The sequence below is a fragment of the Eptatretus burgeri genome, chromosome 13 (assembly GCF_056783735.1).
Source record: "Eptatretus burgeri isolate ZD-2024b chromosome 13, Ebu_testis_v1, whole genome shotgun sequence".
Lineage (NCBI taxonomy): Eukaryota > Metazoa > Chordata > Myxini > Myxiniformes > Myxinidae > Eptatretus > Eptatretus burgeri.
This window is the reverse complement of record NC_140973.1, coordinates 80417096-80443344: the sequence shown is the minus strand read 5'-3', so window position 1 is coordinate 80443344 and position 26249 is coordinate 80417096. Positions and strand designations below refer to the sequence as shown.

Sequence of the window (26249 nt, the reverse complement as noted above, 5' to 3'; positions counted from 1 at the left end):
GAAATTACTTTCAAAAGGGATGTTTAAATTTACCCAAACACCCAGTTTTCACTCATGCACTCGCTTGGAGTTCCCTTAGTGTGCACGCGTACAAAGTTTCGGGCCGCTGGGTTACATGGTTTTGCAGTTATTATGGAGAATGCCACACTGACACACACTGACATTTATTATTGCACATTTAACCATTTTTTTATGATAACAGGTTTCACAAATGATTGTATTCATTTTGGAATTTTGACCAGGATGCTGGCGATAGCTGCCCTACTCTTTGCGAAGGACATCACGAAGGGATCTTAAACATCCACCAACTAATTCCGGCAGATGTGACGCCCAGTTTAACGTCCATCTGAGGGAGAGTACACATCAGGGATGGACGTCGTTCCTGTGAGATACCAGGATGGCAGTTTATAGCTGCGTTGAGATTCGAACCCAGGATAGGATAGACAGTTTCGTGTGTGTGTGTGTGTGTGTGTGCGTGTGTGTGTGTGTGTGTGTGTGTGTGTGTGTGTGTGTGTGTGTGTGTGTATATATGTGTGTGTGTGTGTGTGTGTGTGTGTGTGTGTGTGTGTGTGTGTGTGTGTGTGTGTGTGTGTGTGTGTGTGTGTGTGTGTGTGTATATATGTGTGTGTGTGTGTGTGTGTGTGTGTATATATGTGTGTGTGTGTGTGTGTGTGTGTGTGTATATGTGTGTGTGTGTGTGTGTGTGTGTGTATATATGTGTGTGTGTGTGTGTGTGTGTGTGTATATATGTGTGTGTGTGTGTGTGTGTGTGTATATATGTGTGTGTGTGTGTGTGTGTGTGTGTATATATGTGTGTGTGTGTGTGTGTGTGTGTGTGTGTGTGTGTATATATGTGTGTGTGTGTGTGTGTATATATATATATGTGTGTGTGTGTGTGTGTGTGTATATGTGTGTGTGTGTGTGTGTGTATGTGTGTGTGTGTGTATGTGTGTGTGTATGTGTGTGTGTATGTGTGTGTGTATGTGTGTGTGTGTGTGTATATATGTGTGTGTGTGTGTGTGTATATATGTGTGTGTGTGTGTATGTGTGTGTGTGTGTGTGTGTGTGTGTATATATGTGTGTGTGTGTGTGTGTGTGTGTGTGTGTGTGTGTGTGTGTGTGTGTGTGTGTGTGTGTGTGTGTGTGTGTGTGTGTGTGTGTATATATGTGTGTGTGTGTGTGTGTGTGTGTGTGTGTGTGTGTGTGTGTGTGTGTGTATATATGTGTGTGTGTGTGTGTGTGTGTATATATGTGTGTGTGTGTGTGTGTGTGTGTGTATATATGTGTGTGTGTGTGTGTATATATGTGTGTGTACGTGTGTGTGTGTGTATATATGTGTGTGTACGCGTGTGTGTGTGTGTGTGTGTGTGTGTGTGTATATATGTGTGTGTACGTGTGTGTGTGTATATATGTGTGTGTGAATATGTGTGTGTGTGTGTATATGTGTGTGTGTGTATATATGTGTGTGTGTGTGTATATATGTGTGTGTGTGTGTGTGTGTGTATATATATGTGTGTGTGTGTGTGTGTGCACCTCTCGGCTATTCTGTCATGGAGTGGGGATGCATGACTTTGTAGCCACTGAAAACATTTTTACTCGGATAATTTTTTTTCCAAGTATGTTGGTCCGTCGTGTTTGTCTGTCCGTTTGTCCCACGATTTTTCTCCACAGTTTTCAAGCAATCGTTGTGAAGTTTTTTTTGTGTGTGTCGGTGACCGGCCAAGGAGAGCAACGCTTCATTTTGGTGAAGATCCGGATCGGAATCTGAGAAAAAAATTTTTTTCAAGTTATTTGTCACCATTGAGAGATCTGGACAAAAACGATTTGTAGCACGATATCTCAAAAGGTTATTGATGGATTCGGACGAAACTCGGTGGACAAGTTGGGAATGCCACAAGGAAGATCTGATTCAACTTTGGTGAAGATCCCCCATCGATGGTTCCCGGTACACAAACTGTAAAGTGTTCATCCTGGAGGATGTTCTCGGTATGTTCTCCACCGAGTGCCGTTCAGTTTCGCCAAGTGACGATGTTCGTTTGGCGCCCGGTGATGACGTCATGCATCGCTTGGATACGTCATACTAAAGGAGCAGCGGACGATAAATATCTCGTTAATCCCACAAAGCGTCGTCACGGTATAAATACCTCCTGGTACAAACAAATCTCATATAAACAGCTGAAACCCGTGTGTGTGGGTTCGATTCCCGACTTGACGATAAACTGGTACTTTACAGGCAGCGTCGCATCCAAACCCTCGGGCGGGCGTTAAGCCGGTTGTCCGATGTACTAGCATTATTTGTTTAGTTGGTGTTTCTTGAAGAGTAGGTGAAATAAAATAAAGCTTTAGGGCTGGATAATCATCCGGGAGTGTGCACGATGTTAATGTACACGTGTCATATATATATATATATATATATATATATATATATATATATATATATATATATATATATATATATATATATATATATATATATATATATATAATGTTCGTGGTTTAATCTGCTCCGGGATTTAACGATTCTTCGCAAAACATCATCACTGATCCAGGGAGACGTCAACTGCTTGGAAGCATCAAACTTCTCTTTGCCTTCAAGTCTTCCAGTATGACGATGTGATTCCAATATGACGGCGAAACAGAAATTGCTGACGTCACGAAACAACCCCATTGAGAACGGCACATCACGGCAACCCGAATCTCTCTTGGCTTGTTTGTTGTTTTTGTTGTTTGTTGTTTGTCTTCGCTTTGGACGAGAAATTTTAAAACGTTTGAAAAAAAAAAAACAACAATAAAGAAGAAGTTGCTCCGAGGAAGTTCCGCGTGATGGGAGGAGCCGCCGCACAAGGACGACGCACTGATTGGCTGCTGTGAGGTCACGTGCGGACCGATTGGCGGGAAATCGCGCAGCGCGCGCGGAGAAAGAACCTCGTTCTCCACAAAGTCTACAAAATGGACGTACAAGAACCACCCTTGGTGCACACGGGTCAACACGTGCGGGATGAGTTGGCAGAGGAATGCCAGAAACTTTTCCAAGACTTTTTGGAAGTGTAAGTGGAATCTTGTGGTTGGGCCCTCACGTTTGGTGAGGCCCTGTGTGCGGGGATTGGAGGGTTCGCTGGGAGGGTAAAACGGTATGAAGAGGATTTAACAATCGACCGATGTCAGGTTGACCACGTGGCCAACTACTAATCCGAGAACGAAAGTTGCACGGTTCGAGTGTGCGGAACGTGCGGTGCCGGTGGTGTCAAGGTCTTGTGTTGCAGGTTCCGGGGTCCTGACGACGAGGCCAAGTACCTGCAGTTGGCGGACGAACTGAGCCGTCCCGAGAGGAACACCCTCCCCGTGTCGTTTCCTGACTTGGAGCAACACAACCAGCATCTGGCGACCATCATACATGAAGAGTATTACAGGTGTGCGGCACTCCGGGTGTGCACACCTGGTTTTGCCCATTATCATTTGGCTTTATCTTTGCTTTCACTTCATGTGGCACGCGCCCCTCTCTCCCCCCTCTCTCCCCCCTCTCTCCCTCCGTCCTGCACGCGCCCCCCTCTCTCCCTCCGTCCTGCACGCGCCCCCCTCTCTCCCTCCGTCCTGCACGCGCCCCCTCTCTCCCTCCGTCCTGCACGCGCCCCCCTCTCTCCCTCCGTCCTGCACGCGCCCCCTCTCTCCCTCCGTCCTGCACGCCCCTCTCTCTCCCCCAGCCGGCACGCGCCCCCTCTCTCCCCCCCTCTCCTCCCCGGCTGGCACGCCCCTCTCTCCCTCCGTCCTGCACGCGCCCCCTCTCTCCCCCGGTTGGCACGCCCCTGGCCCCTCTCTATTTGTGTTGCTCCTGCTTACTGTGTGCCAATGATGATGTGCTCTTTAAGTAACTGAAAAGAAAGCTGATGAGGGTAGTGGGTAGTGGGTAGTGGGTAGTGAGTGGTGAGTGTTTGTTTAAATTAGACTTTTAAAAGGTCTTCCTGTGCACGTGTCTTGTCAGGGTGTACTCTTTCCTTTGCTCTGCTGTGAAGAATGTAGTGAAAGACCGTGGCAACGTTCCAGCTTCGAAGGAGTTCTACGTGTCATTTAGTGAAGTGGCAGCCCGGCACAGGTAACTCATTTGGGCTCTGCCCATCATCATACCCGTGAACTGACACGTTCTACCGTTTTAATTGGTTTTGTAGTGATTGACAAGTTCCAGAACACAAGGATCACGTACAAGGAAATGAGATGTAGGAGGAGCCCGTTCAGCCCATCGAGCCCACACCGCACCAACACCAAACCAATTTATATCAAAAAAGTAGAAAATGCAAAATGTTATTTTTTATATTATTATTATTTATTTATTTATTTATTTTTTGGTTGGGGGCAGGGGGGCAAGTGGTGGGCAAAGCTAGTTCTTGGATGAGAAACTCACATCAACCACACAACCCCCCCCTTAACAAGACCCCCACCAACAGCACTCCGTACACAATCACCCATCAATACTCAAACTACCAAAAAGTCTTATCAACATCTCCATAACGTCCAGGTACCGATCTAATTCTAATTTAAACTTATTTACTGTTTCTGCTGCCACGACCTTTCCAGGGAGACCATTCCATGCGTTAACTACTCTCTGAGTGAAAGTCCCCTTCCTTACTACGTCTAATCTCTCCTTCTTTACTCTCAGGCTATGTGTCCCCTCGTCCTGTCATTGTCTACTCTTGAATAAGTCATCTTCACTGATTTTATCTTTACCTTTCATTATCATCAACATTTCTATCATATATTAAAAAAAATAATTGGGCAAAAGATTGGCAGATGGACTTTAACCTGAACAAGTGTAAGGTGTTGGGGATGGGAAAGAACAATGAAAATAGAGATTACAGGATGTAAGGGGTAATTATGGAGTGTGTCACACAAGAGAAGGATCTGGGGGTGGTAATAGATACCTGAGGTAAGCAGGTAGCACAGTGCCAGGTAGCTATAGGTAAAACAAAGAGGGTTTAGGTTGTATTCGGAGGGGGATCATTTATAAATCAAAAGAGGTGTTAACATTGTTAAGGAATTTAGTGAGGGCCACATCTAGAATATTGTGTGCAGTTCTGGTCACCACAACTCAGGAAGGACAGATATGCCACAGAGAGGGTTCAGTGCAGGACAACAAGATTGATTCCGGTCCTTGTTAGACTCGGCAATGAGGAGTGGCTGAAAGGTCGTGGCAGCAGAAAAAGTAGATAAGTTTAAATTAGAATTGGGTACCTGGAAGTTATGGAGATAGAGGGGTATGGGGATGTTGATAAGACTTTTAGGTAGTTTGAGTATCGATGGGTGATTGTGTGCGGAGTGCTGTTGGTGGGGGTCTTGTTAAGGGGGGTTGTGTGGTTGATGTGTGTTTTTAACCAAACCCATGCCCCCTCCCCCGAGGGGAAGAAGAAGAAAAAAAAATACAAAAACTTAAAATAAAAAGACCAAAATAAAATAAAATTGCATTTTCTTCTCTGAATATTGTGTGGATAAATTAGTATGGTGTTTGTACAGGCATGATGGGCTGAATGGCCTCCACCTGTGCCTGATTTCCTTGTATCACATCTCCTCGTAACCTCCTCCTTTCTGGTGTATATAGCATTCAGTATCCTGGTACCCTGGCCAAATTCCAAATTGCTCCTCTAACATACAGGGGGCACTGCATCAGCGGCACAGCTGTGGCCACAGCAAATGGTACAACACACAACTATGTCCTACATGCAAAAGGAGGAGGAGGAGGAGAAGAAGAAGTGAGAATCAGGGTGTGGAGCTTCAAGCTGCCATTTGGATGAAACTATTATCATCCGCGTCGACTTCGTTATGAGAGGGGAACTGATTTTACTCTCTGTCTGTCTGTCTGTCTGTCTCAAGACGAGTCCCACATTGCCAGAACGTGGTACTCAAGGGTCGTGTTTGGAAGGTCAATCGGAGATCATTGTGTTCAAAAAGCCACATCGTCGTCGGAGACCATTGGTCCATGCAGATGCCTTCGAGAGGTTATATGTGGCGATGTGAGGGATTTTTCATTTTGTAGCGATTGGTTTGAAGTTTCAGAGCTCCTTCCGGTGGAACACGATAAAGTGGTCATAATGTTTTTGTTTTTCCTCTTTGTGATTTTGATGTTGTTTTTTTTTGCGAGGTGTTGTGTATTTGATAACATTTAAGGTTGCAGTCACGATGGGAGCAGATTAGTGGTTGTATTAATTTTCAAGCGTCAGTCTGAGGCCGACTTGTTTGTCACCACTAAGCGAGCGCCTAGCTCGTTGGGAAATGAGGTGTCGGAGCGAGTCAGTTGAGAGAAAAAGATTTATTAACAGTGTCATTGATACTTGACGTGGGCCGTATCAGTGATGGTGGAAATGGCGGGTAGTGTGTGTCGTGTCGCACGAACCCCGTGAGCACGGTCCGACTGAGCCAGGGGTACAAAGTCCCTGCGGATGCCAAAACGGTTGGTATACGTTTTTTTTTTAACATTTATTTTTCATGAAACTTTGTGGAAGTTTGCGGGACCAACGAAATATGGAAGGATTTTTATTTTTATTTTATTTCATCGCCAGTTAATGTCCCAAGAGGGTCATTCCTGGTGGAACTCTTTGCCATCTTTCAGCTTTGCTTTAGGTGAGAAGCATGGGGACTTGAGATGGCATGACCTCGACTTTCCTCTCGTTATAATTACTAGTACGTGCCCATAAATAAATAATAATAATAATAATAATAATAAATAAATAAATATTCAAACCGCGAGCAAGAAACAACCACACAGGCCGTTTCTTCGCTCTCGCGTGCCCATACGTGCGTTGCCTGGAAGTTCGCATATCGCAGTTACGATTATTCACAATTTAGTTTTAATGGCCAATTATTCAATTAGCGCCAACGTATTTTGCCTTTCCGCAATGTCTTCGCAAGGAAAACAAAAAGAGAAGAGAGGAACAAAAAAAAAATTTACTTCCTGGTTCGGAGCATACCAGCTCACTCTGATGTTACCGAAATGTATGCACCGTCTAATATGAAAACGATCATAACTTGGGGCATTGTGTTTATCTATAAATGCGCATAAGAAATCGAGAAATTATTAGAATACACGAAGTCATCACTCTCCGGAAGCCCGTACGTTGTAACCCGTAATGGGGAACGCGGCTGAGCTCCCCTTCCCCATCGGCCACGCCCACGTTGCAACGTGTCCTGTCATTGGTTGGTAAATAAATGGCCATAACTTGGGAAGCACTTGTCCGATTAATATCAAACCTTGAAAAGGCACATCCTCAGGTCCCCAGCAATATACCTGGCAAGTTTCAATCGGATTGGACCAGTGGTTGTCGTGAAACAGCGGACACACACACACACACACACACACACACACACACACACACACACACACACACACACACACACACACACACACACACACACACACACACACACACACACACACACACACACACACACACACACACACACACACACACACACACTGCTGGAATTATAGATAGATGACTGAAAGTGACGCTCGGGCTTGTGTGATTATCTGACGAGCTTTTTCAACGTGTGTGGGATCTATTCGGTCATCAATCTGTTGTCACTGTGAAGTGAACAAAGTGTTGCCCAACCCTCCTCCCCCCACCCCCACTCTCTGCTGGAATTTGCTGCCATATGACATCACGTCCCCACCCTCAACGGGTCATTCCCCGTGCATACCCATTGTTTTTAGACCCTCCCCAAGCCCACCCCTTCCTCCTCTCCAGGTTATTGTGTTTTCCCTTCTCTCCCTCCACCATCTTTTGCATTTATTGCAGCATTGTCGTTTTTTTAGTGCCATTCCCTTCCTCTTCTTTCAGCCCTCGTCTTGCTGTGTTTGAGCTTGTATCCTGCTTGTTCCCCCCATGGTGTCCTTCCCTTTCCCTTGCAATCATTCTTTCTCATGCTCCCCTTCTCTTTTTTTTTTTTAATCTTGCTCCTTTCCTCCTTTTTGTCTAAATAGGATCCGTGAGCTGACGACCGCACGTATCGGCTCGCTGCTGCGCATCAGTGGGCAAGTGGTTCGCACACACCCGGTTCACCCCGAGCTCGTTTCCGGCACTTTCATGTGCCTCGACTGTCAGACGGTGGTGCGAGACGTGGAGCAGCAGTTCAAGTACACGCAGCCTGCCATCTGTCGTAACCCGGTGTGCTCCAATCGTCGGAACTTCATGCTCGACACCAACAAGTCACGTTTTGTGGACTTTCAGAAGGTGTGTCTGCGTGATCCTTTAGACTGGGCGGTCCTTTGAGTCTTTCCTTGATGTTTAACGTCGCGGGTGTTTTGTTTTCCCCAACGAGTCTTCTTGCAACATCAGGACCCTTCCCAAGCCTTTCGATTGCTCACCACACGGCTCCGAGGTCTCATTTGTTGCTTCTTCGATTGTGTTCTTTGCAGGAACCTATGCTTGAAATGTTTGTGGAAAGAGAGGTCTAGTTCCTGTTTTCTTGGATCCAACAAAAGCTCTCCTCCCCTCTCCCCCCCCCCGAGAATAATTTGATCCTTGATGGGAAGTAATTGTTTTCAATCATTGATGTGCTCACATAACCGACTGAATATCCTTAAACATTCCTGATCTCCGACGATGATGTGCTTGGTTTGTGCTCTGCACATTCCACAAAGATTAACTCTTTCTGCGGATTCGGAAATGGATGGACATTTTCTATCTCGGACCGAGGATCTCGTCGCACCTTTCATGATGACGTCACTTTTCCATATCAAACGAATCTTTGTGCTTGTGGCATCAACGGTTCCCTTGACACTTGGTTGGTTGATCTTTGAGCCTCACCTGCACATTTATGTGTCACTGTGCCTTGCACGGTCATTCATTGACCTTTAACTGCTGATGCACTCACGGAGTCGTCACTATTCAAAGGTTATTTTAAATGCATGTGGGTTCACAATCTCGGGACCTCGAGTGAACTTGGCCAAAAACGCCCCAGAGACTGGAGTGACCCCGTGAGAAGTTTGTTCCCGACAATTGTCCGTTTGCTCGTCGGTCTCGAGTACATCAGTTTGTAGTTTATGATGTTTAAAACACATTTGGTCTTATTTAAAACTTGGCTTTCATGGTAGTTAATCTTGTGTTGATAGAGATAAATCTGAGTGTGTTTATGTTCTTTGGACCTCTGGAGTGGAGTGGAGTGGTGAGTGGGGGCGGGGGATTGGCCGGAGAGGGTTATTTTTACAGTTATCTCGGGGTCGGGTCGGAGCGAGGACATGTACGAGTGCAATTGCATGCAGGACGCAGACATTCGTGGACATAAATGTACCATCACAACAGAGGTCCAGCAAACTCAGACACTCTGCACCAGAAGTCGAAGACCTCTGTGAATGACCCAATGACATGAGGATGTCTGATCAGGTCACAGAGTTGTGGCACTCTCTTAATTGGCAGATCTGTATATAATGTTCATCACATCATGAAGTATACGAACAGGGATACCTCTCGTAATGTGTGTGCACTCCTGTTCTCCAGGCTGGATTATGATGGTTCCTCACTTGGTGGAATCACTAAGCAGGATTACAAGTGTGCTCGTCTGATCTTTCAGCAACCTGAATGGTCCCATGTAACTCCCACGCTAAGTCAATTACTCTGACTCCCAGTTGCAGAGAGGTGTGTGTGTGTGTGTGTGTGTGTGTGTGTGTGTGTGTGTGTGTGTGTGTGTGTGTGTGTGTGTGTGTGTGTGTGTGTGTGTGTGTGTGTGTGTGTGTGTGTGTGTGTGTGTGTGTGTGTGTTTTTTATATACTCGCAAATATATCCGTCGCTTCGCTGAGTGGTCAATAAAGTGGAAGAGGGGGGGGGGGAGAGGAGGCAGGTGTAGGGGGAAGGGGAGGCAGAGAGGATGATGGGAGGGGAGTTAGCGGATAGGTGGGGAGAGCGACACCTCACCAAACGTTGCTATTCACTGTGGGAAGGAGGGGTGTGCGATAGACACACACACACACACACACACACACACACACACACACACACACACACACACACACACACACTGCAAGTGGTTTACTGACCCCTGTTGTAAACAGAGGAGATTATTAGACACGTCACACCGCCCCCCCCCCCTCTCAGACTGCTCCTGAAGACAGCAGGTGTTTCTAGTATGAAATAGATTAAAAAAAAAACTTTCAAGTTTTAAACTTGTCGTTAAACTTCCTTCTATCTTCTCTTCCAGCATACATCTCATCATGCCTGGTGTTGGCTTAATGATTCTGGTGGTGGGCTTGGGATCCAAGTATCCTGAGTTCAAATCCCACTCGGCTGTTGAATTAATACCAGGTGGGGTTGACTCTGCCTGTCATCCTTCCGAGGTCGGCAAGATGAGTACCAACTTGCTGGTATACTGTGTCGGAGTGGCGACCCATCCAGGATTGTACCCAATAGCCAAGGAGACTGCTTCGGCAGCACCAACACTCTGCACAGAGTATGGTCCCAATGGATGGATGGATGGATGTATGGATACATCTCATGTTATGCACAGCAGAGAACACCTTACTTTGTTCTCAAGCAACTCCTTCCCTTGTTGTACATATATTCCACAAACAGGTGGCTATTGTTCCTTTCAATCAATGCCTCAAGACTTTGGAACAAATTCCCAATTTCAATGATATATAACGACAGTTGAATCTTTCAAAAATGTACCTGAAGACTTATTTATACCTTTCCATGTGTCACTCTCACACTCCCACTCATAGGCAAAAGGCACAGTATCTAAATACAATTATTATTCGGTCGTACTTGAATGAAAACCCAATGCTACACACTCCCATCGGTCACCGGACCAGTTTTTTGCGGCCTCATCTGCATCTGATCCGTTATTTTGAAGCCAGTATGATAGTTTCTCCTTCGTTTGCCGGCACAGGTACGGATCCAGGAAACGCAGGCGGAGCTGCCGCGGGGTAGCATCCCTCGCAGCGTTGAGGTGGTGGTACGTGCCGAGGCCGTGGAGGTGGCACAGGCTGGGGATCGCTGCGATTTCACCGGTACCTTGATCGTGGTACCTGATATCTCTCAGCTGTCACTCCCAGGTGGGCATGAACTTCAAGTGTCCTTCTGAAGTAGCTTTTTGAGATTGTGGTGTTGCTGTGATTGGCCGCCGTGGTATTGTCATGTTTTTGGGGGTTTTATGAAGTTGGTGTTCTTCAGGTGTTTCATTTAAGGAGATCTTTCCTTGCTCCCCCTGAAGGTCCCCACAATGGCATCGTCTTACATGTCATGTTTTGAGGATTGGTGCTCTTTTTTTGGGGGGGGGGGGGGTTTGTTTAAAGAAGGTGGTATTTTTAAACTTGTAAGAACATGTATGTATTGTTGCGAATTCGCGCTCGCCGGCGTGCGATCGGCCGCGTAACTCGAATCGTGACTGCGTCGCCCACAGGTCGAACAATTCAGTCGTGATCCTCCTTGGAACTACCGCCAGGAGTTAGTCACGGGTGGGGGTTTAACCACACCACAATCGTGCCAATTGCCCACCCGCGCAGGATAGGGTTGCTCGCCAAATTCGACCTACCTGAGTACCTGCACAAGTAGTCGACCGGGCGATCGTACCTCGCCGCAGGTCGGCCTAGGACGTGATCCGCTTTAGCGGTCCGTTCCGTGCTACAGTGATAACCGAGCGGTGTTATCGCCGACCTCGACGGATGTGATTCTGTTTACCGGGTGCTTACACCCCTCTACCAATTTCTTCCGTGATGCAAGATGGCACTTTCAAAACGGGGAATAGGACGCAACGAACGGGAAACAGTTCAATAAACACATTTATTAGACATTGCACGTATTTACAGTCACAGCAATGAATCGTGCACGTATGTACAGTCAAAGCAAGCTGATAAAAGAATTACCACCGAATAAAGTGTTTTATTTGCACACACAGTCACTGAAACAAGTCTACTTACGAGACGGCGCCACCACATGCATTTATACAAAAAGCAAAGAAAAGCCACCCCCAAAGACAAGGGTGGCAGACAGGTCCGTGGACCGAATGTGACGTGGAGCCTGGATGAACGGTCAGGCCCACGAGACCGAAGGCGAAGGTGGTGGTGTTTGAGTTGTAGATGTTGGTGGTGGCGATTTGGTTGTTGGGGGATGATTGGTCCAAAATAATGTTAGAGAAAAGAAAAACGGCTATCTCAAAGCGTCGCAGCCTGGTGAACACGAAGAAATCCACTAAACAACGGCGGGGAACTATCTGCACATAAACTTACCGGCATAACTGATCTAAGGACCTTTCTGGTGTTGTCCAGATTTCCACAGCCGTAACAGTTTATATAGACGAGCAGGGACCCCATATAACATCCACACAATGTAAAATGTGACTTCAAGTCCTCAACCTCTGCCTCCCAACTCAAAGGCTTCAATCCCCTCCCCACTACAAATTAACCCCCCCCCAGTCCCCACCACCTCACCACGACTCAACACAATCCCTCAACCTGCGTCCCTGTAACTGTGCGCTCCCGTGACCGCGTGTCGCCATCTGCTTGACTATGTGCCCTAGTCCTTGACCGCGACCGACCATGTAACTGCGTGTCCTTGACCCTGTGTCGTTGACGTGCACGACTCATGTCCTTGCCCGTGCCAGCGTGTCCTTGTCTATGCTAGCGTGTCCTCGTGTCCTTGTCCTTTCCATGTCTGCTTGTGCACCGCTGCATTTCAGCATACGCCTGTCCTCTTCCGTTTGACTCCTTCCGTGCAACTACTTCCATCCGCGTGATTGTTTACCCCTGTCTGTGTCCACTTCTGTGTGTCCTCTGCTTCTGCGTGTCCCTGTCATCTTGCGTGCGTGCGCTTGTGATCACAATTTGTGTGTGTGTGTGAAATAGTCACGTCTGCCTCCATCTGTTGTCATCGCCACACTTGGACCCCAGGACCAAGGAGCCTTCCCTGGTCTTGAAGCACCCATATCCACCCCAGCAAGGAACCACGACTCGTGGACCAAGCCGTTCTCTTAATTCGTGCTCTGTTTCCCCCTCCACCTCCATGGTTTCACCCGGGGATATCCCTGCTTGTCCGGACACAGGGCACCGCTGCCACCTGGCAGGTGTGCCAATAACTGACTACGACGGAAGCTCGGTCCACACGCGATTTCACCGAAGTTCGGCCGGAGGGATTCACACCGCATGAGGGAGTTGGCAAAGGGGAGCCGTCCCTGGTGGGAGTTTGTCGACAAAGCTCACCAAGCTGCACGGCTTGGCCGCATCCCAAGTGCATGTCAATCTGTGTGATACCAAGTGCCTCGTGTGTGTGTCAGTGTGTCCATCTCATGTGCGTGCACATTTTCATTCCACTTCAAGCCTTTGAGGCACTTGATCATGTGACAAAAATAAATCTTCCTAAACAAAACAGTGTGTATCTGTGTATTTGGCTGTCCCTTTCTTAAGGATGATTTGATTAGGATTTTAAAGGCCAATCTTTTAACACGACTGTGTTCACTATGGTCAAAGGACCCAAAAGACTCCGAGGTCCCAAAAGATCCCGAAGACCCAAAAGAAGAGTAATTACGTCTCTTTTCTTGGAATTGTCGATGGTGACTTGCAAACCGCGCCTCGAGGGCGGTGTACAGAAACGTAAAAAAAAAAAATACAGATAAGTCCAAGGCTCGGGAGGTGAACTTCGCTGCACATGATGTGTAACACATGCAGAGTAAAACGAGTGTTCACTTACATCCGTAGAATCTTGTACAATCCTCGACAATGTCTACAACAAAAAAAAAGGATGTCTAATAAATAAAGAAGATATAAGCACACCTGACGCTAGGCCGAGGCTTCACCCTTCGGCACGTTCACGAGGCTGTACTGGCGAAATGAAACGTCGCAAAAGATAAATAAAGCAGGCTAACATTTGTACATGTAGTGTTTTAACATAACCCTTCTTCCTGAATAACATCACATCTTTCAATCTGCTTGAACATTGTCGTGTCCAGGGGGTTTTCCCCTTCCTGAACGGATGGCCAAACGATTTCCCTTAGAGGCTTGCAGCCGAGATTCTCGGAGATTATGGCGCGCGCGGGAAGGAAAGGGAGGAAAATGCACATAACGGAAGGAGCAGACGGCAGCATAGCACAAGGGGGTTTATCTCGAACCCACGACAACATCATATATTTACAATGGTAATAATTCAAAGGGTAATAGTAAAACGTGAGGTGACCTAAATTCCTATCTGAGGTGCCTCCACACAAACGTTAATACAGACGAGGAGACAAAATATATAAAAGAATAATCTTCCCTTTCTCCCGGCACGTCGCTGGATGCTCAGAGAGGAGTTTCTGAAGGTTGTCGTTTTCCGCACCATGTCGTCACTGTGCATGGAATACGCGCCCAAAATGGCACTGCCTTCTTCCCCGACAGCACAACACGAGGCTCCGAGGAACGGTCTCACGCGGCCCAGCCGAACAGTCGATGGCCAGTGTTTTGCTCAATCATGCGAGCAAATTCACACATTCATGCTGCCTTTTCCGTTGTGTCCAGGGCTGCCAGCCAGGACCTCGGTCTCAATAATGTTCCTCCCAGAACCTCCATCTCCTTCGTGTTCCGACCGCCGATTCTGCCTCAATCCTCCCGTCTCTTCTCTCTGGTCGTGTTCCATCCACCGATTCTGTCCAATAGTTGGTCCGCTCACCACAAAACAGCGCGACCTTTTTTTCTCTTCATACAACGGGAGGCTTCCCCGTTTTCCTCCAGAGACGCGCTCTTCCTCCTCTTGCTAATGCCACGCCGCTCAATCGTAAACTCCGGGGGCGTGGTTTCGCCAGCCGAAATGCCCTTTTTCTTTCAACTGCTATCTCGTGCCTCTTTCGCTTCTCTCCCGCCCGAACCTTTGTCTCTATTGACTTGTTGCCGCCCATCACGAGGCTCTCTGACTTGTTGCCGCCCATCGCAAGGCTCTCTGACTGCCCTCACTCTCCTCCTCCGGCTCTGATGTCATACCCATTAATCATCCACCCCTGGCGTCAGGGTTTTCTGCCTCCCTGGATGTGCAGCTTGGTTGTTTTAAGGACGTGATCCCTCTTTATCGCCGGTCTTGAAATGCAAAAACATAGGAAAAGGTCACAGGGCAATCACATAATGGGAGAAATTATCCTTCATCCCTACCAAATTAACACAGCACCACCCCTGTTTAGTGACTCGTAACACTTAAGCTCACAGTTTCCTGACTTGATTTACATTGAGATGCCTCCTACACGTCCACGGACCAAGCAACTCTATTCAATCCTAACTTTCCTCTGAAATTCCTCCATCTACCCCCACAACCGTAACAATATTTTGAATAAAATAACTCCAACCCATCATTTTTGTTGGGCTTTTATCCCAGTAATAATAATAATAATAATAATAATAATAAACAGTCGCTGACTGGGCATCCTCTGTCGTAGTCCTTTCGTGACACACCTGAACTTTTATCCACCTTCACGACCTTCATTCGCTGCTTGATGGAGTACTGCTCTCCCTTTGGACTGGCACCCCTGCCTCACACCTTGCTCAGCTTGATGTTGTAGAAAGCAAGGAGCAAGGCCTTCAAGATTATTAGAATTTACCCTGACAAAGCTGAGACAACTTGTTGCCGCCCTGTCAGCCAGACAGAGACTACCCTAACGGCCAATCGCTTTCACATCACAAGACAGTTCGGTGATCTCTCTTCTCCCGCCTCATTTCTGGTCTTGCACCCTCTGCTCATTCCGTGCTTTGTCCCCACCCACCCCTTTCCAACCCAAAGGTATATTCAGGATGCACATGGTCCACCATCAACCCCCTTCTGGTGAAACTCCCAAAATCCAGGATCACTGCTCACCTCCACTCATTTGTTCCTCTCTTTTCTCCCGCCTGTAGAATCAACTTCCACATTCTCTTCAATCTCATTTTCCCCTCCAGGTCTTCAAGACAGCTGTTAACCACCATCTCAGATCATCCCCCATCCAAAACTATGATCTTTTCTACCCCTGTTAAATGTAACGTTAGCGGAGGCATATCCATCGACACATTCACATCAAAATATATTTTCTTGGCAATTTCTTCATTTCGTTTCATTGATATTTGAGATTATCAGTCCGTCCGTTTGTCTACAACAAAAAAAAGGATGTCTAATAAATAAAAAAGATATAAGCACACCTGACGCTAGGCCGAGGCTTCACCCTTCGGCGCGTTCACGAGGCTGTACTGTCGAAATGAAACGTCGCAGAAGATAAATAAAGCAGGCTAACATTTGTACATGTAGTGTTTTAACATAACCCTTCTTCAGCTTCGTTGTTTTAAGTTTATGATCGAGGAATAACTTATTTAAATCAAATATTATATTTTGAACACTATCGGGAAGACGAGTTTCTCGTTTGACCGTATTTTGTCTCTGAACTTGGCCCGTTCGCACACGCGCAAAGAGGAATGGGATAATTTGTTACCCTGCCTGTCTGGCAGTCAAACAAAGCTGAAAATCATTCCAAGCAGGAAACTTCCTGTTTTCGGGACATCGTGATGGACACAAACCGGCTGTCCACGTTGATGCCTTGACAAGAGCAAGCATGACTGGATTGTGCAATTTAAAGTTTTATGTTGAATTGATATCTCGGTTGAAATCATGAATGTTTTATTTATTTATTACTTCGTGAATTTTATTTATCAATTTTTTCCCCCCCCTTTGATCCTGGCTGGCACGTCCAAGATGCGAATTGATGCACAATTGTGGTTTTCTGCATGCAGGTGCTCGTGCAGAGACGTCTGCACGCGTGGCAGGGCCTGAAGGATTCAACACCAGCGGTGTGCGTGGTTTGAAAGCATTGGGTGTGCGTGATCTGAATTACCGCCTCGCCTTCCTCGCCTGCTACGTTGCACCCACGAACCCACGAGTAAGTGAAATGCTCGTTGCGTGTCGACCAGCGCCGAACACCGATGGTTCAGGTCATTCGGGGGTGCGCTTTTGCTTTCAGATTTTACACGAAGAAATGGGCGTCAGGACTCCGAGCCTCTGCCACCGGTCGCAAAAGCAATTTTCCAATGGAAAGAGCCGATTGGCGATACCTGAAAATTTTGACCCAGATTACCGTATGTAATTTTGAAAATTTCAAAATTTTGAAAAAAATACCGTATGTTTGAGACTGCCAACAAATATTTTTTGAAAGTCCACCTCCTTCGATCTATGAAAATGATTGTTGGCAGTTTCGAAAATGTCCTGCAGGTGAGATAATTGGTTGCCATGGTAACTAACTCAATACTTGCTCTGAAACCTTTAAAATCATTAATGGACCATTTTTTTTTTTTGGAGGTCTAAATGACGACTGATTCAAACATCGAGTTGTGGTTTTTAAAATTTATTTATTTATGTTAATACTACGAGGTATCTGTCCTCTGGCTTCAAACAAAAATCGAATTTGGTCAAGGTCATTCGCTAAGGACAAAGGTCACAACATTTTAATACAGGGTGTCCGTGACATCCTGTATCGAAAGGTTAATGAACAGATTGTGCTGATCAAGAGTCTTAAGCGAAACGTTGATACATGTCACTCGTTTCTGTAATGTACTCGTGTCATTTCTCCACAGATTGCACGTTGTCGATTGGAAAGCATTGCTGTGACGTAAATACATCACAACCGAACCCTCAGCTGCTGTTCCGTCTCGCAGAAGAAGCCGAAGCGTCACCACTGAGTGGGAAAAGTGCATCATTTGTCCGACTAAAAAGTCTGAAACTGTTAGCTTTTCAAGGGATTGAAAAAAAGATAAGAGCTGCCATTGAAGAATGCTTCACGATTCGGCACCCAGATCATCGGTATGTTATGGAAAGACTTCGAACCATCAACTGGGATACCTTCCAGGTAGAACGTGATCTTCCACTATCACATGATGTGCTATGCTGAATTCACCAATACAACACATCTCAAACGGCTTCAACAGAGGCTCAAGAGAAACCAGCAACCGCCGGGCGCTCCAATCAGACTCTACAGCAAGATCACAACCGGAAGAAGACTTCAGACTTTTTTTTTATTTTTATTTTTGCATTGTTCACGTAAAAACACAAAGAACCAAATCCGATCTCAAGGTAGTGCACCACTGCTGAACAAAACTCGGTGCATCCTTTGACAGAAAACGATCAAAAAAGCTGCCGACTTATCAAAAAAAAGAAAAGTGAACGATCAAGCTTATTCCACAACTTGATGCACACAAACCTGAAACTTTTCTTCCCAACAAAGTCTGTTGAAATTGATATCCAGCCACTCAAACTAGAGTCTGATGACTGAGAATCTCTGCAAAATCTTACATCTCTTTGCTAACAACACCCTCTACCATGACATCCCTCATCCTTCAGATAGGCAGGCAGCAGCCTCTTCCCTCTCTTCAGACCTTGGCAATATCACAAGCTGGTCAAACAAGCACTTGGAATATGTCTTTAAAATTGGGTTACTCTCACTCTCCCTCTCTCTGAAAGGACTCTCTGGCAAACACCCCCATCTACTTTCATAACACTCCTCTTGAACTTCAGTCGCTCAACCTTCTGGATCTCACTGTCAGCCATGATCTTTCTTGGGCAAACCACGTTTCAACGTTGGCCTCCAACGACAGTCACCGATTGGGCATCCTCCATTATACAAAGTCCTTCATTGACACACCTGAACTTCTATCCCCTTCCAAGGCCTTCATCTGCAGCTTGATGGAGTACTGCTCTCCCCTTGTCAGGTTAGGCCAGATCGGATCTGTGACTTGGTACAGGTGCCACGTAAACCTGTACTAACCTGTTTCATGGTCAGGTTGTTTGCTACTAAACCGTCTTCCCCAACAGATTTCTTGGTGAGAAGGGTGTATGATATGGACACCCATCAGGATTAAAAACAAAACCTGTCAAAGGTTGGAGGAGCTCCTTGTGAACCAACGAGCATCCATATGTAGTGCACAACTGTGCGGACGTCCTCCTGCAGTTGGGTTCCTCTTTCTAGGAGGTTGGTGGCAGGATTTGCACTCCGGCCACCGTAAAATCCTTCATTCCACAAAACTTATGAAAAAACACACAAAGGAAACCGAAAGTTTACTCCATGGGAGTACCTCCTGTGCTGCTGCCCTTCACGGAGTAGCTAAACGGATGACAGGATTGGGGCAAAGCCTTTGGGACCCCCATTCTTTGAGCCATCCACCTATTGGGACCATACTCTGTGCAGAGTGTTGGTGCTGCCTCAGCAGTCTCCTTGTTTGATGATGGGAGGAAAAGCACGGAATAACCTTCCTGGGTCGGATTGTGGTGGTGTGTGTTTCGGGGTGGTGTTCGGTTCTCGTCCACAAATTGAAATTCTGAGGGTTCCTTTGAATTAATCATACCCCAAACCTGGTTCTAGACCCCCAAAATCATCTTCCTATGACAAGTAATTACAAAGTTCTTGTTCTTTTGGTGTTTTCCTGATGTTCGCAAATTGACGGTGGCCAACTTGGACTCCGAGTTTTCCTCGTGGGATTGTTGGGGACTTTACTCTGTGGTGTTAGGTCGACATCAAAGCAACTTTCCTGAATTAAAAATGTGCTTTAATCATCTTTTATTTATTTATTTTTTTGGACGTTTAAACTAATGCTCCTGTGCTACGATCTCTCAATGGTGAAGAATCACTTTAAAAGAAAATTAAATAATTCTCGATCCGGATTGGGATCTTCACCAAAATCTACCATAATTCCCGGTGTATAAACCGCACTTTTTTATTTTGCAAAAAAGGTAAAAGTTGGGGGTGCGGTTAATACATGGGTATAGAAAAATAATTCTTAAAAACTATCAATGCTGAACTTCAGTTATATTCCAAATGAACACTTTTTTAAATTTATTTTATCAGTCGGAACTGCTGTTAAGCTCAATTTCCAATGTTAAAATTTGAAAATCAGTTCAGATTAAGAGTTTGTACAGCATTTTATTAACCGTGTGAAATTGAATAAGTGATGCTCGGAAACGTCCGGAGACACCCGGAGTTTAGGTGCGCGGCATATATACATAGAGCCTCGCGGCCCTGAAAACGTCATTGAACACAAAATAAGAAGAACACCTGGTCTCGCATCAGAAGAAGAATTGTTCACAATAGCTCGAGTCCAATGACGGAGCACCCACCTCGAATAAGCTTGCGCGCAAACTGTGACGATCAACACCACTGGTCACGAGATGGACCGATTCACCGTCATGCTCGCCTGCACTTCAGACGGTGGCAAGCATCCCCCATATGTCGTGTACAAGAGGAAGACTATGTCCAAAGGCAAGTTTCCAGCCAGTGTCATTGTTTGTGTGCAGCAGAAGGGGTGGATAGATCAGGACTGGGTGCGTATGGTGTGGAGCAGTAGGCCGGATGGTGGTCTCTCCCAATAATAGAGCATGCGAGTCCTGGATGTGTTCAGTTAGGCCTAGGTCACATTTGCCACGGCGGCCGTGGGGTCTCCAAAATCTACGGCCACCAGCAATTATACGGCGGCCGCAGTATTTCCACGGTCACACAATGTAGCAGTCACATATGTTTTTATTTTTCGGGGAGCCGCACTGCGTATTTAGAAATTGTGCAGACCGAAAACGTGGGGTTGCCATATGGTCTTTGATTTGATGTCGCAGGTGACCTGAGGGCGTTCCTGCGGCGGCCATAGAATTTTCAAGGCAGACGCAAGGTGCCCGCAAGGCGACCGCAGTGGGGTCCTAAGGCGAACGTGCGGCCAGATGGACGGTAACGAATGGGTTAATTTTTTTTTTTTCGGCTTGTCGAATTGCTACGGCGAACGTAGCAATGAAAAAAGTTATAACTCCGCGTTATAATTCCACGGCGACCTTACAACCTGTAAAATATAGCCAAACGGCGTAGGGCCACCCTGAGGCCACCGCAGAAACTCTGTGGCCGCCGCACGTTTCTGTCAATTCAGAGGGCGTACGGCCACCGTATCCTTGCCGTAGAGCAAATGTGACTTAGGCCTTAGGTCTTAGAAATTGTGGAGACCGAAAACGTTGGGTTTCCGTACGGTCTTTGATTTGATGTCGCAAAGCGACCGCAGGGGGCCCTCAGGTGAACGTGCAGCCAGACGGACGGTAATGAGTGGGTTCTTTTTCTTTCTTTTTTTTTTAACCAGTTTTTTTTTTTCGGCTTGTCGAATTGCTACGGCGAACGTAGAAATGAAAAAAGTTATAACTCCGCGTTATAATTCCACGGCGACCTTACAACCTGTAAAATATAACCAAGCGGCGTAGGGCCACCCTGAGGCCACCGCAGAAACTCTTTTACCACCACACGTTTCTGTCAATTCAGAGGGCGTACGGCCGCCATATCCTCGCCGTAGAGCAAATGTGACTTAGGCCTTATCACAAGACCGACAACACCAAAGCGCTGCTCTGGACCAACGCCGATCTCATCATCACCCCAAGTGGGATGACATCGCTCATGCAGCCCCTCGATGTGTCCATCAACAAGCCATTCAAGGACGGGCTACGTTGCTGCTGGTCCGACTGGCTTGTGAGTGAGGAGAACGACCTACACCAAGAGCGGGAGGATGAGAAAGGTCGACCTTCTGATGATCTGCGGCTGGATCGTCAATGTGTTGGAGGAGATACCGTTGGACATCATCAAGCGAGCATTTCTGAAATGCTGCATCTCCAACAACACGGACGGCACAGAGGATGACGTCATTTGGGTGGAGGAGGAGGAGGAGGAGGAGGAGGAGGAGGAGGCTGCAAATGATGGTGACAGTGAGGGGGACTTGTTCGACCCCGATTCGGACAAGGAGTTACGTGCCGTCTTCGACGAGGAAAGCATCGACGAGGATTTCCTCGGATTTAGCTCAAAAGCTTCATCACACCCAAACAGCCCTTTTCATGGCCACAAATCCACAAGAAATATGTATGATTCCGGTAAGAATCCCTTTTCTTCCTTATTCGAGGAACAAAAAAAAATCCTCTTTATAATATTAAAAAAATCCTCTTTATAAGATTAAAAAAAATAAGAAAATAGAATAAAAATTTCTTGGTATCCTCTCCTCTCTCTCCAACTTCTTGAAAATGAGAATAAGACTGTTGGACAGAATTAAACGGTGGGGGAGTAAGCATGTTGATATCTCCGTCACTTTGTTCCGTACAAAGTTAATGTACAAACTTATTTAGATCTCGATCAGAAAATAAAATGATCAATATATTCATTTATTTTGAGGGTGAAAAACAGGGGTGCGGTGAATACACCACAAAATAGGGTAATCCATTCTTCTTTGTGACACACCCAACCCGTCCACCAAGTTTCGTCTGAGTCCGTCCATCACGTTTTGAGATATTCTGCTAACAGACAGCCATCGAGACATGGATGAAAACATAACCTCCGTCCACCTTCGGTGGTGGAGGTAAAAATTCCGAGTATTTTCCAAGATATTGTTTCTGCGATTACAAACGGTAGGATTCTCACATCCAAGCATATTGGTATGAGTATGGTGATTCATCAAACCACAAGATCCAAGATGATCATTGATATGTTGCAAAATGCTGGTCACTAGCACACACGATCAGGTGTGGCACGTTGACGTGGCAGAGATATATGTATGTATATATATATATATATATATATATATATATATATATATATATATATATATATATATATATATATATATATATATAGAAAATATGCAGACAATGAAGAAGTTCCAGTCCCTTCAAACCTTTCTTCTGGAAAGTTCCTTCAATTTGCAGCAGATCATATCAACATGATTGAAGACTCACTGTGAAAATGCTACATTTCATGCTGCACAGATGGTGGTTATCAGCTTACTGCAAAGGCTTGAATCAACAGCTTCAAAGTTTGGTACCCGAACCAGTTGGGGATCAAAAGACTCCAAACGTTCCATGGAGCTTTCATCAAATCCCAGAAGCACCCATCTTGACTGAAACACCCCATCTTGACGACTTACATGGAGCTGTTAACACTGATTGGTACGAACAGATTTTACTCCTTCAGAAAACTATGTAAAGGTGAAAGACTTTGACTGGACTCCATTGGCGTCGACGATCCGAGGAGCAACAGGTTCCCCGCGTGGACCGCATTTGATCGCGTTGTCGATGATGCAATAAGCTCCCAATCAGACCAACGAACATCTCTCTCATGGCGCTCATAAATGATCCTGCTCATGAGGATGATGTAATGTGGGAGGTCATCGAAAGATTTAACAAGGTTTTCCCGAAATTCTTCCCAAGACAAGATATGGTACAAACTCGAGACCAGAAATTGTGACTGCAAAGCAAAATAACTACATTGGGAAAATGCGGATCAGTTAAAGAATCTTGGCATCGATCTTGGTGGTTTACACACAGCCTGCAACTTGGAGTCACTGGACGTGTAGAAAGAGAGCGATGTCTGTCTTTGGTGAGTCAACTGCAGACAATCGGTACAATCGGTCAATTCGAGCTCACAAACTGACTTGTGAGACACACTTCAGAATTGTGTGACCAAAGCTACAGCAGTGGCCTAATCTCATCTCATCTCGATACTATGTTCTGATAGTTGCCATGGGAACAATCGATACTTGTTTTGCTTATCGATTCTTGATCAGTCGACGGTAAGGTTCATTATGAAAATGAAAGGGCGTCCACAACACAACATTTGGCAGAGATATGAAACTTTTTGAGAAAACTTTTGTTCATTTTTTTTTAAAACTTAAATGTTATGAACTTTGACCTTAGGCGTTGACCTTGACCAAAGTTTGAAGCCAGCTGATAGATAGTTTCAGAAAACATTTCATTGAACCTTTGAACAGTCATTTAGTCCTCCAAATAATTTGTATGAACAGTTTATCGAGTTTTGAAGATTTTTTTTTTGTGATTACCGTAGCAGCCAGATATCTCCACCATAGGACATTTTCAAAACTGTCAACAAGCACTTTCCAGAAAAAAAAAAATTGTTGGCAGTCCAAACATGTACTCCCTAACATCATTTTCAAGACTACTTTTTGAGATCTTGCCAATAGCCTAAAATGGGTATCCCGTTGCCTTTGTGGTTTGTGCCTCCGCGGGATTAGGACTTTAATATGATGTATCGAGTTTGACGTGAGGGTGGAATTGTAACGTGCTATATTTTGGCGTGACACGAGTTGCGATCGATTGTAGTTCAGTTTGGGGGTGTCCTCGCAACAGGTTTTTCACCTGAAGCGGCACGTTGAAGGTTTCTGCCGCGTCAACACGTCCGCTGCTGTTGGAACGAGCTTTTGATCGCAGGCCAAGTTTCAAATGGAAAAGCTGAAGAAATTAAGAGGGCACTGAATCTTGGGTGGAGGGAAAAAAACGTCATGATGGAATCCATGGCCGCTTTGAGAGGCAGAAAGTACATGTTTTGTTTCTTTTAGCTTTTAATAGAGCCGCAGAGTATTGTTTGTAGTTCTTGCTGAAATCTTAAAATGAGCCAAGACCATTGAGTTTAACTCCTGAAATGCCCCATTTATTGCTGCATACTTAAAAAAAAAAAACGAAAACTTCGAGGACAATATTGTAATCTGCTCCGTCTGTGTGTCGGTCTGTCACACGATCTCCTCCTTAACGTTCGGGCAAAAATTCACCAAAATTAGTAGATATGACCACCACATGGCATGAAGGTGCAAGAGCACTCCGATTTTTGGCTCTGCCCATCGGGGTGGGATTTAAAGTTTAAATCACCAAAAAAACGATGCAATTATGGGCACGTTTTAAAACATTTTCTAATGAAATTTTGTATATGCAATCAACATTTGGGAGATGCATGACATATGTAAAAAAAAAAAAAAAAAAAAAAAAAAAAAAAGTTTGACCCTGGTTTCATGCCCCAGTGTGCGTAGACTTGGTGGTCACAGGGGTCAAAACGGAGAAAAGTAACTTTAACTCTGAATTTGATGTTGGGTCATTCCTGGTTGGACTTGGACTTTTTGCCATTTTTTTCAACCTTTCCTTCGGTGGGAAGCATCGGGATTTGTGATGGTGCGCCGTCAACTTGGCTCTGATTTTGTTTATTTTTATTAAAAAATTTTTTTTATTATTCTATTGCAAGAAATCCCAATTGTTCAAACATCATTTTAAAGTTATTTCTCCGAAATAAGCTCATAGAGTGGGACCCGATGTCCATCCGTCAGTTAACATTTGATGAAAACATCTCACAAACTCCCTGAGCAATATGGACCAAATTTGGTACGATGCATTAGGACAGCTCAAGGTCTCATGGGGTGATTCTCATGGGGGGACAGCAAGGTCTCCCCATCCAGGTGTGAAAGGGGTTTTTTTATTTTTTTTATTTATTTTTTTTTTTAAACCACAAATTTTGGTATTTTATTCAAAAATCTTCTCAGAAACCACCACACAGATCCAGACCAAACTGTCCATGTGGAATCGTGATCGTTCCCTAACCTTGAGTTGTGCTCCCCATGGCCGCACCACTTCAGGAAGGGAGACCATGGCTCCTTCCCCCAAATCCCTAATTTTCACCCCACCTGTTGGGGAAATAACATCGAGTCCCCAACGGGGCTATTTTTTTGTGATGCAGGATCAAATAACCAAACTCGGTGGTGTAATGGTTCGAGCATCTGTTCTGAGACTGGGAAGTCAGTGGTTCGAATTTTGGGTGGGTGAGGGAGGAGAGGAGTGAAAAGAAGCCCGGCGATGCTGCGGTATGAAGTTGTGGTGAAGAGCCTCCGAACTGTCGGTGTCCTTGTTGTGTGAGATAGCACAAGTGGCACAGCCATGGTTGTAAAACCAGCGTTTGAGGCTCCGTAGTAACACGCATGAAGCAGCCATTGTTGAATGTGATTGATGTATGAAAGTGCAATGTGGACGATTTAAAGATTTTTATGATAATTTTTTTGGACATAAGAACTAGAATAGAATTGAAGGGATAAAATGGGAAGGGGGGTATGCCAATTGCAGACAGAGAAGAAGTTCGAATGAGATAAAGGAGAGGAGGAAGGGGAGAGTGTGGATGAAACAGAAAAAGAACGAACAAAAAGAGAGGGGGGGTGGGGTTGAAGCCCTGGATTGGCGCTGATGAATCGATTGGGGAAGTTGGTTCCATCAGCGAGAGAAAAGCGGACCAAATGAGTGGAGGTGAGCAGTGAATCTGGATTTTGGGAGTTTAACAAGAAGAGGGATACTGGCAGACCATGTGCACCCTGCAGAAACATGGCAGGAACAAGACCAAGAGAGGGCAGAGGGTGCATGACCAAAAAGGGGGGCGGTATAATCCAGAGAGGCCACCAACGTGTCTGCGATGGGAAAGTAACTACCAGACCTCGATACTCGGCTTCGTCGTGGGAGATCCAATCATTTTGAGGGCCT

The 26249-nt window shown here is 45.7% G+C and overlaps 1 protein-coding gene across 2 annotated transcripts in view; it reads left to right on the top strand.

Annotated features, from left to right (window-relative positions):
- Nucleotides 1–2831: 2831 nt before the first annotated feature.
- MCM6 (minichromosome maintenance complex component 6) overlaps nucleotides 2832–26249 on the top strand; it is a 37461-nt gene continuing 14043 nt past the window's right edge. For both annotated transcript variants that reach the window (XM_085853322.1, XM_085853320.1), the window contains exons 1-6: nucleotides 2832–3047; nucleotides 3264–3410; nucleotides 3980–4090; nucleotides 7967–8216; nucleotides 10867–11032; nucleotides 16688–16833. In XM_085853322.1, coding sequence (XP_085709448.1) covers nucleotides 2950–3047; nucleotides 3264–3410; nucleotides 3980–4090; nucleotides 7967–8216; nucleotides 10867–11032; nucleotides 16688–16833 — 918 coding nt within the window. In that variant the 5' untranslated portion in view covers nucleotides 2832–2949. The remainder of the gene's footprint in view (nucleotides 3048–3263; nucleotides 3411–3979; nucleotides 4091–7966; nucleotides 8217–10866; nucleotides 11033–16687; nucleotides 16834–26249) is intronic.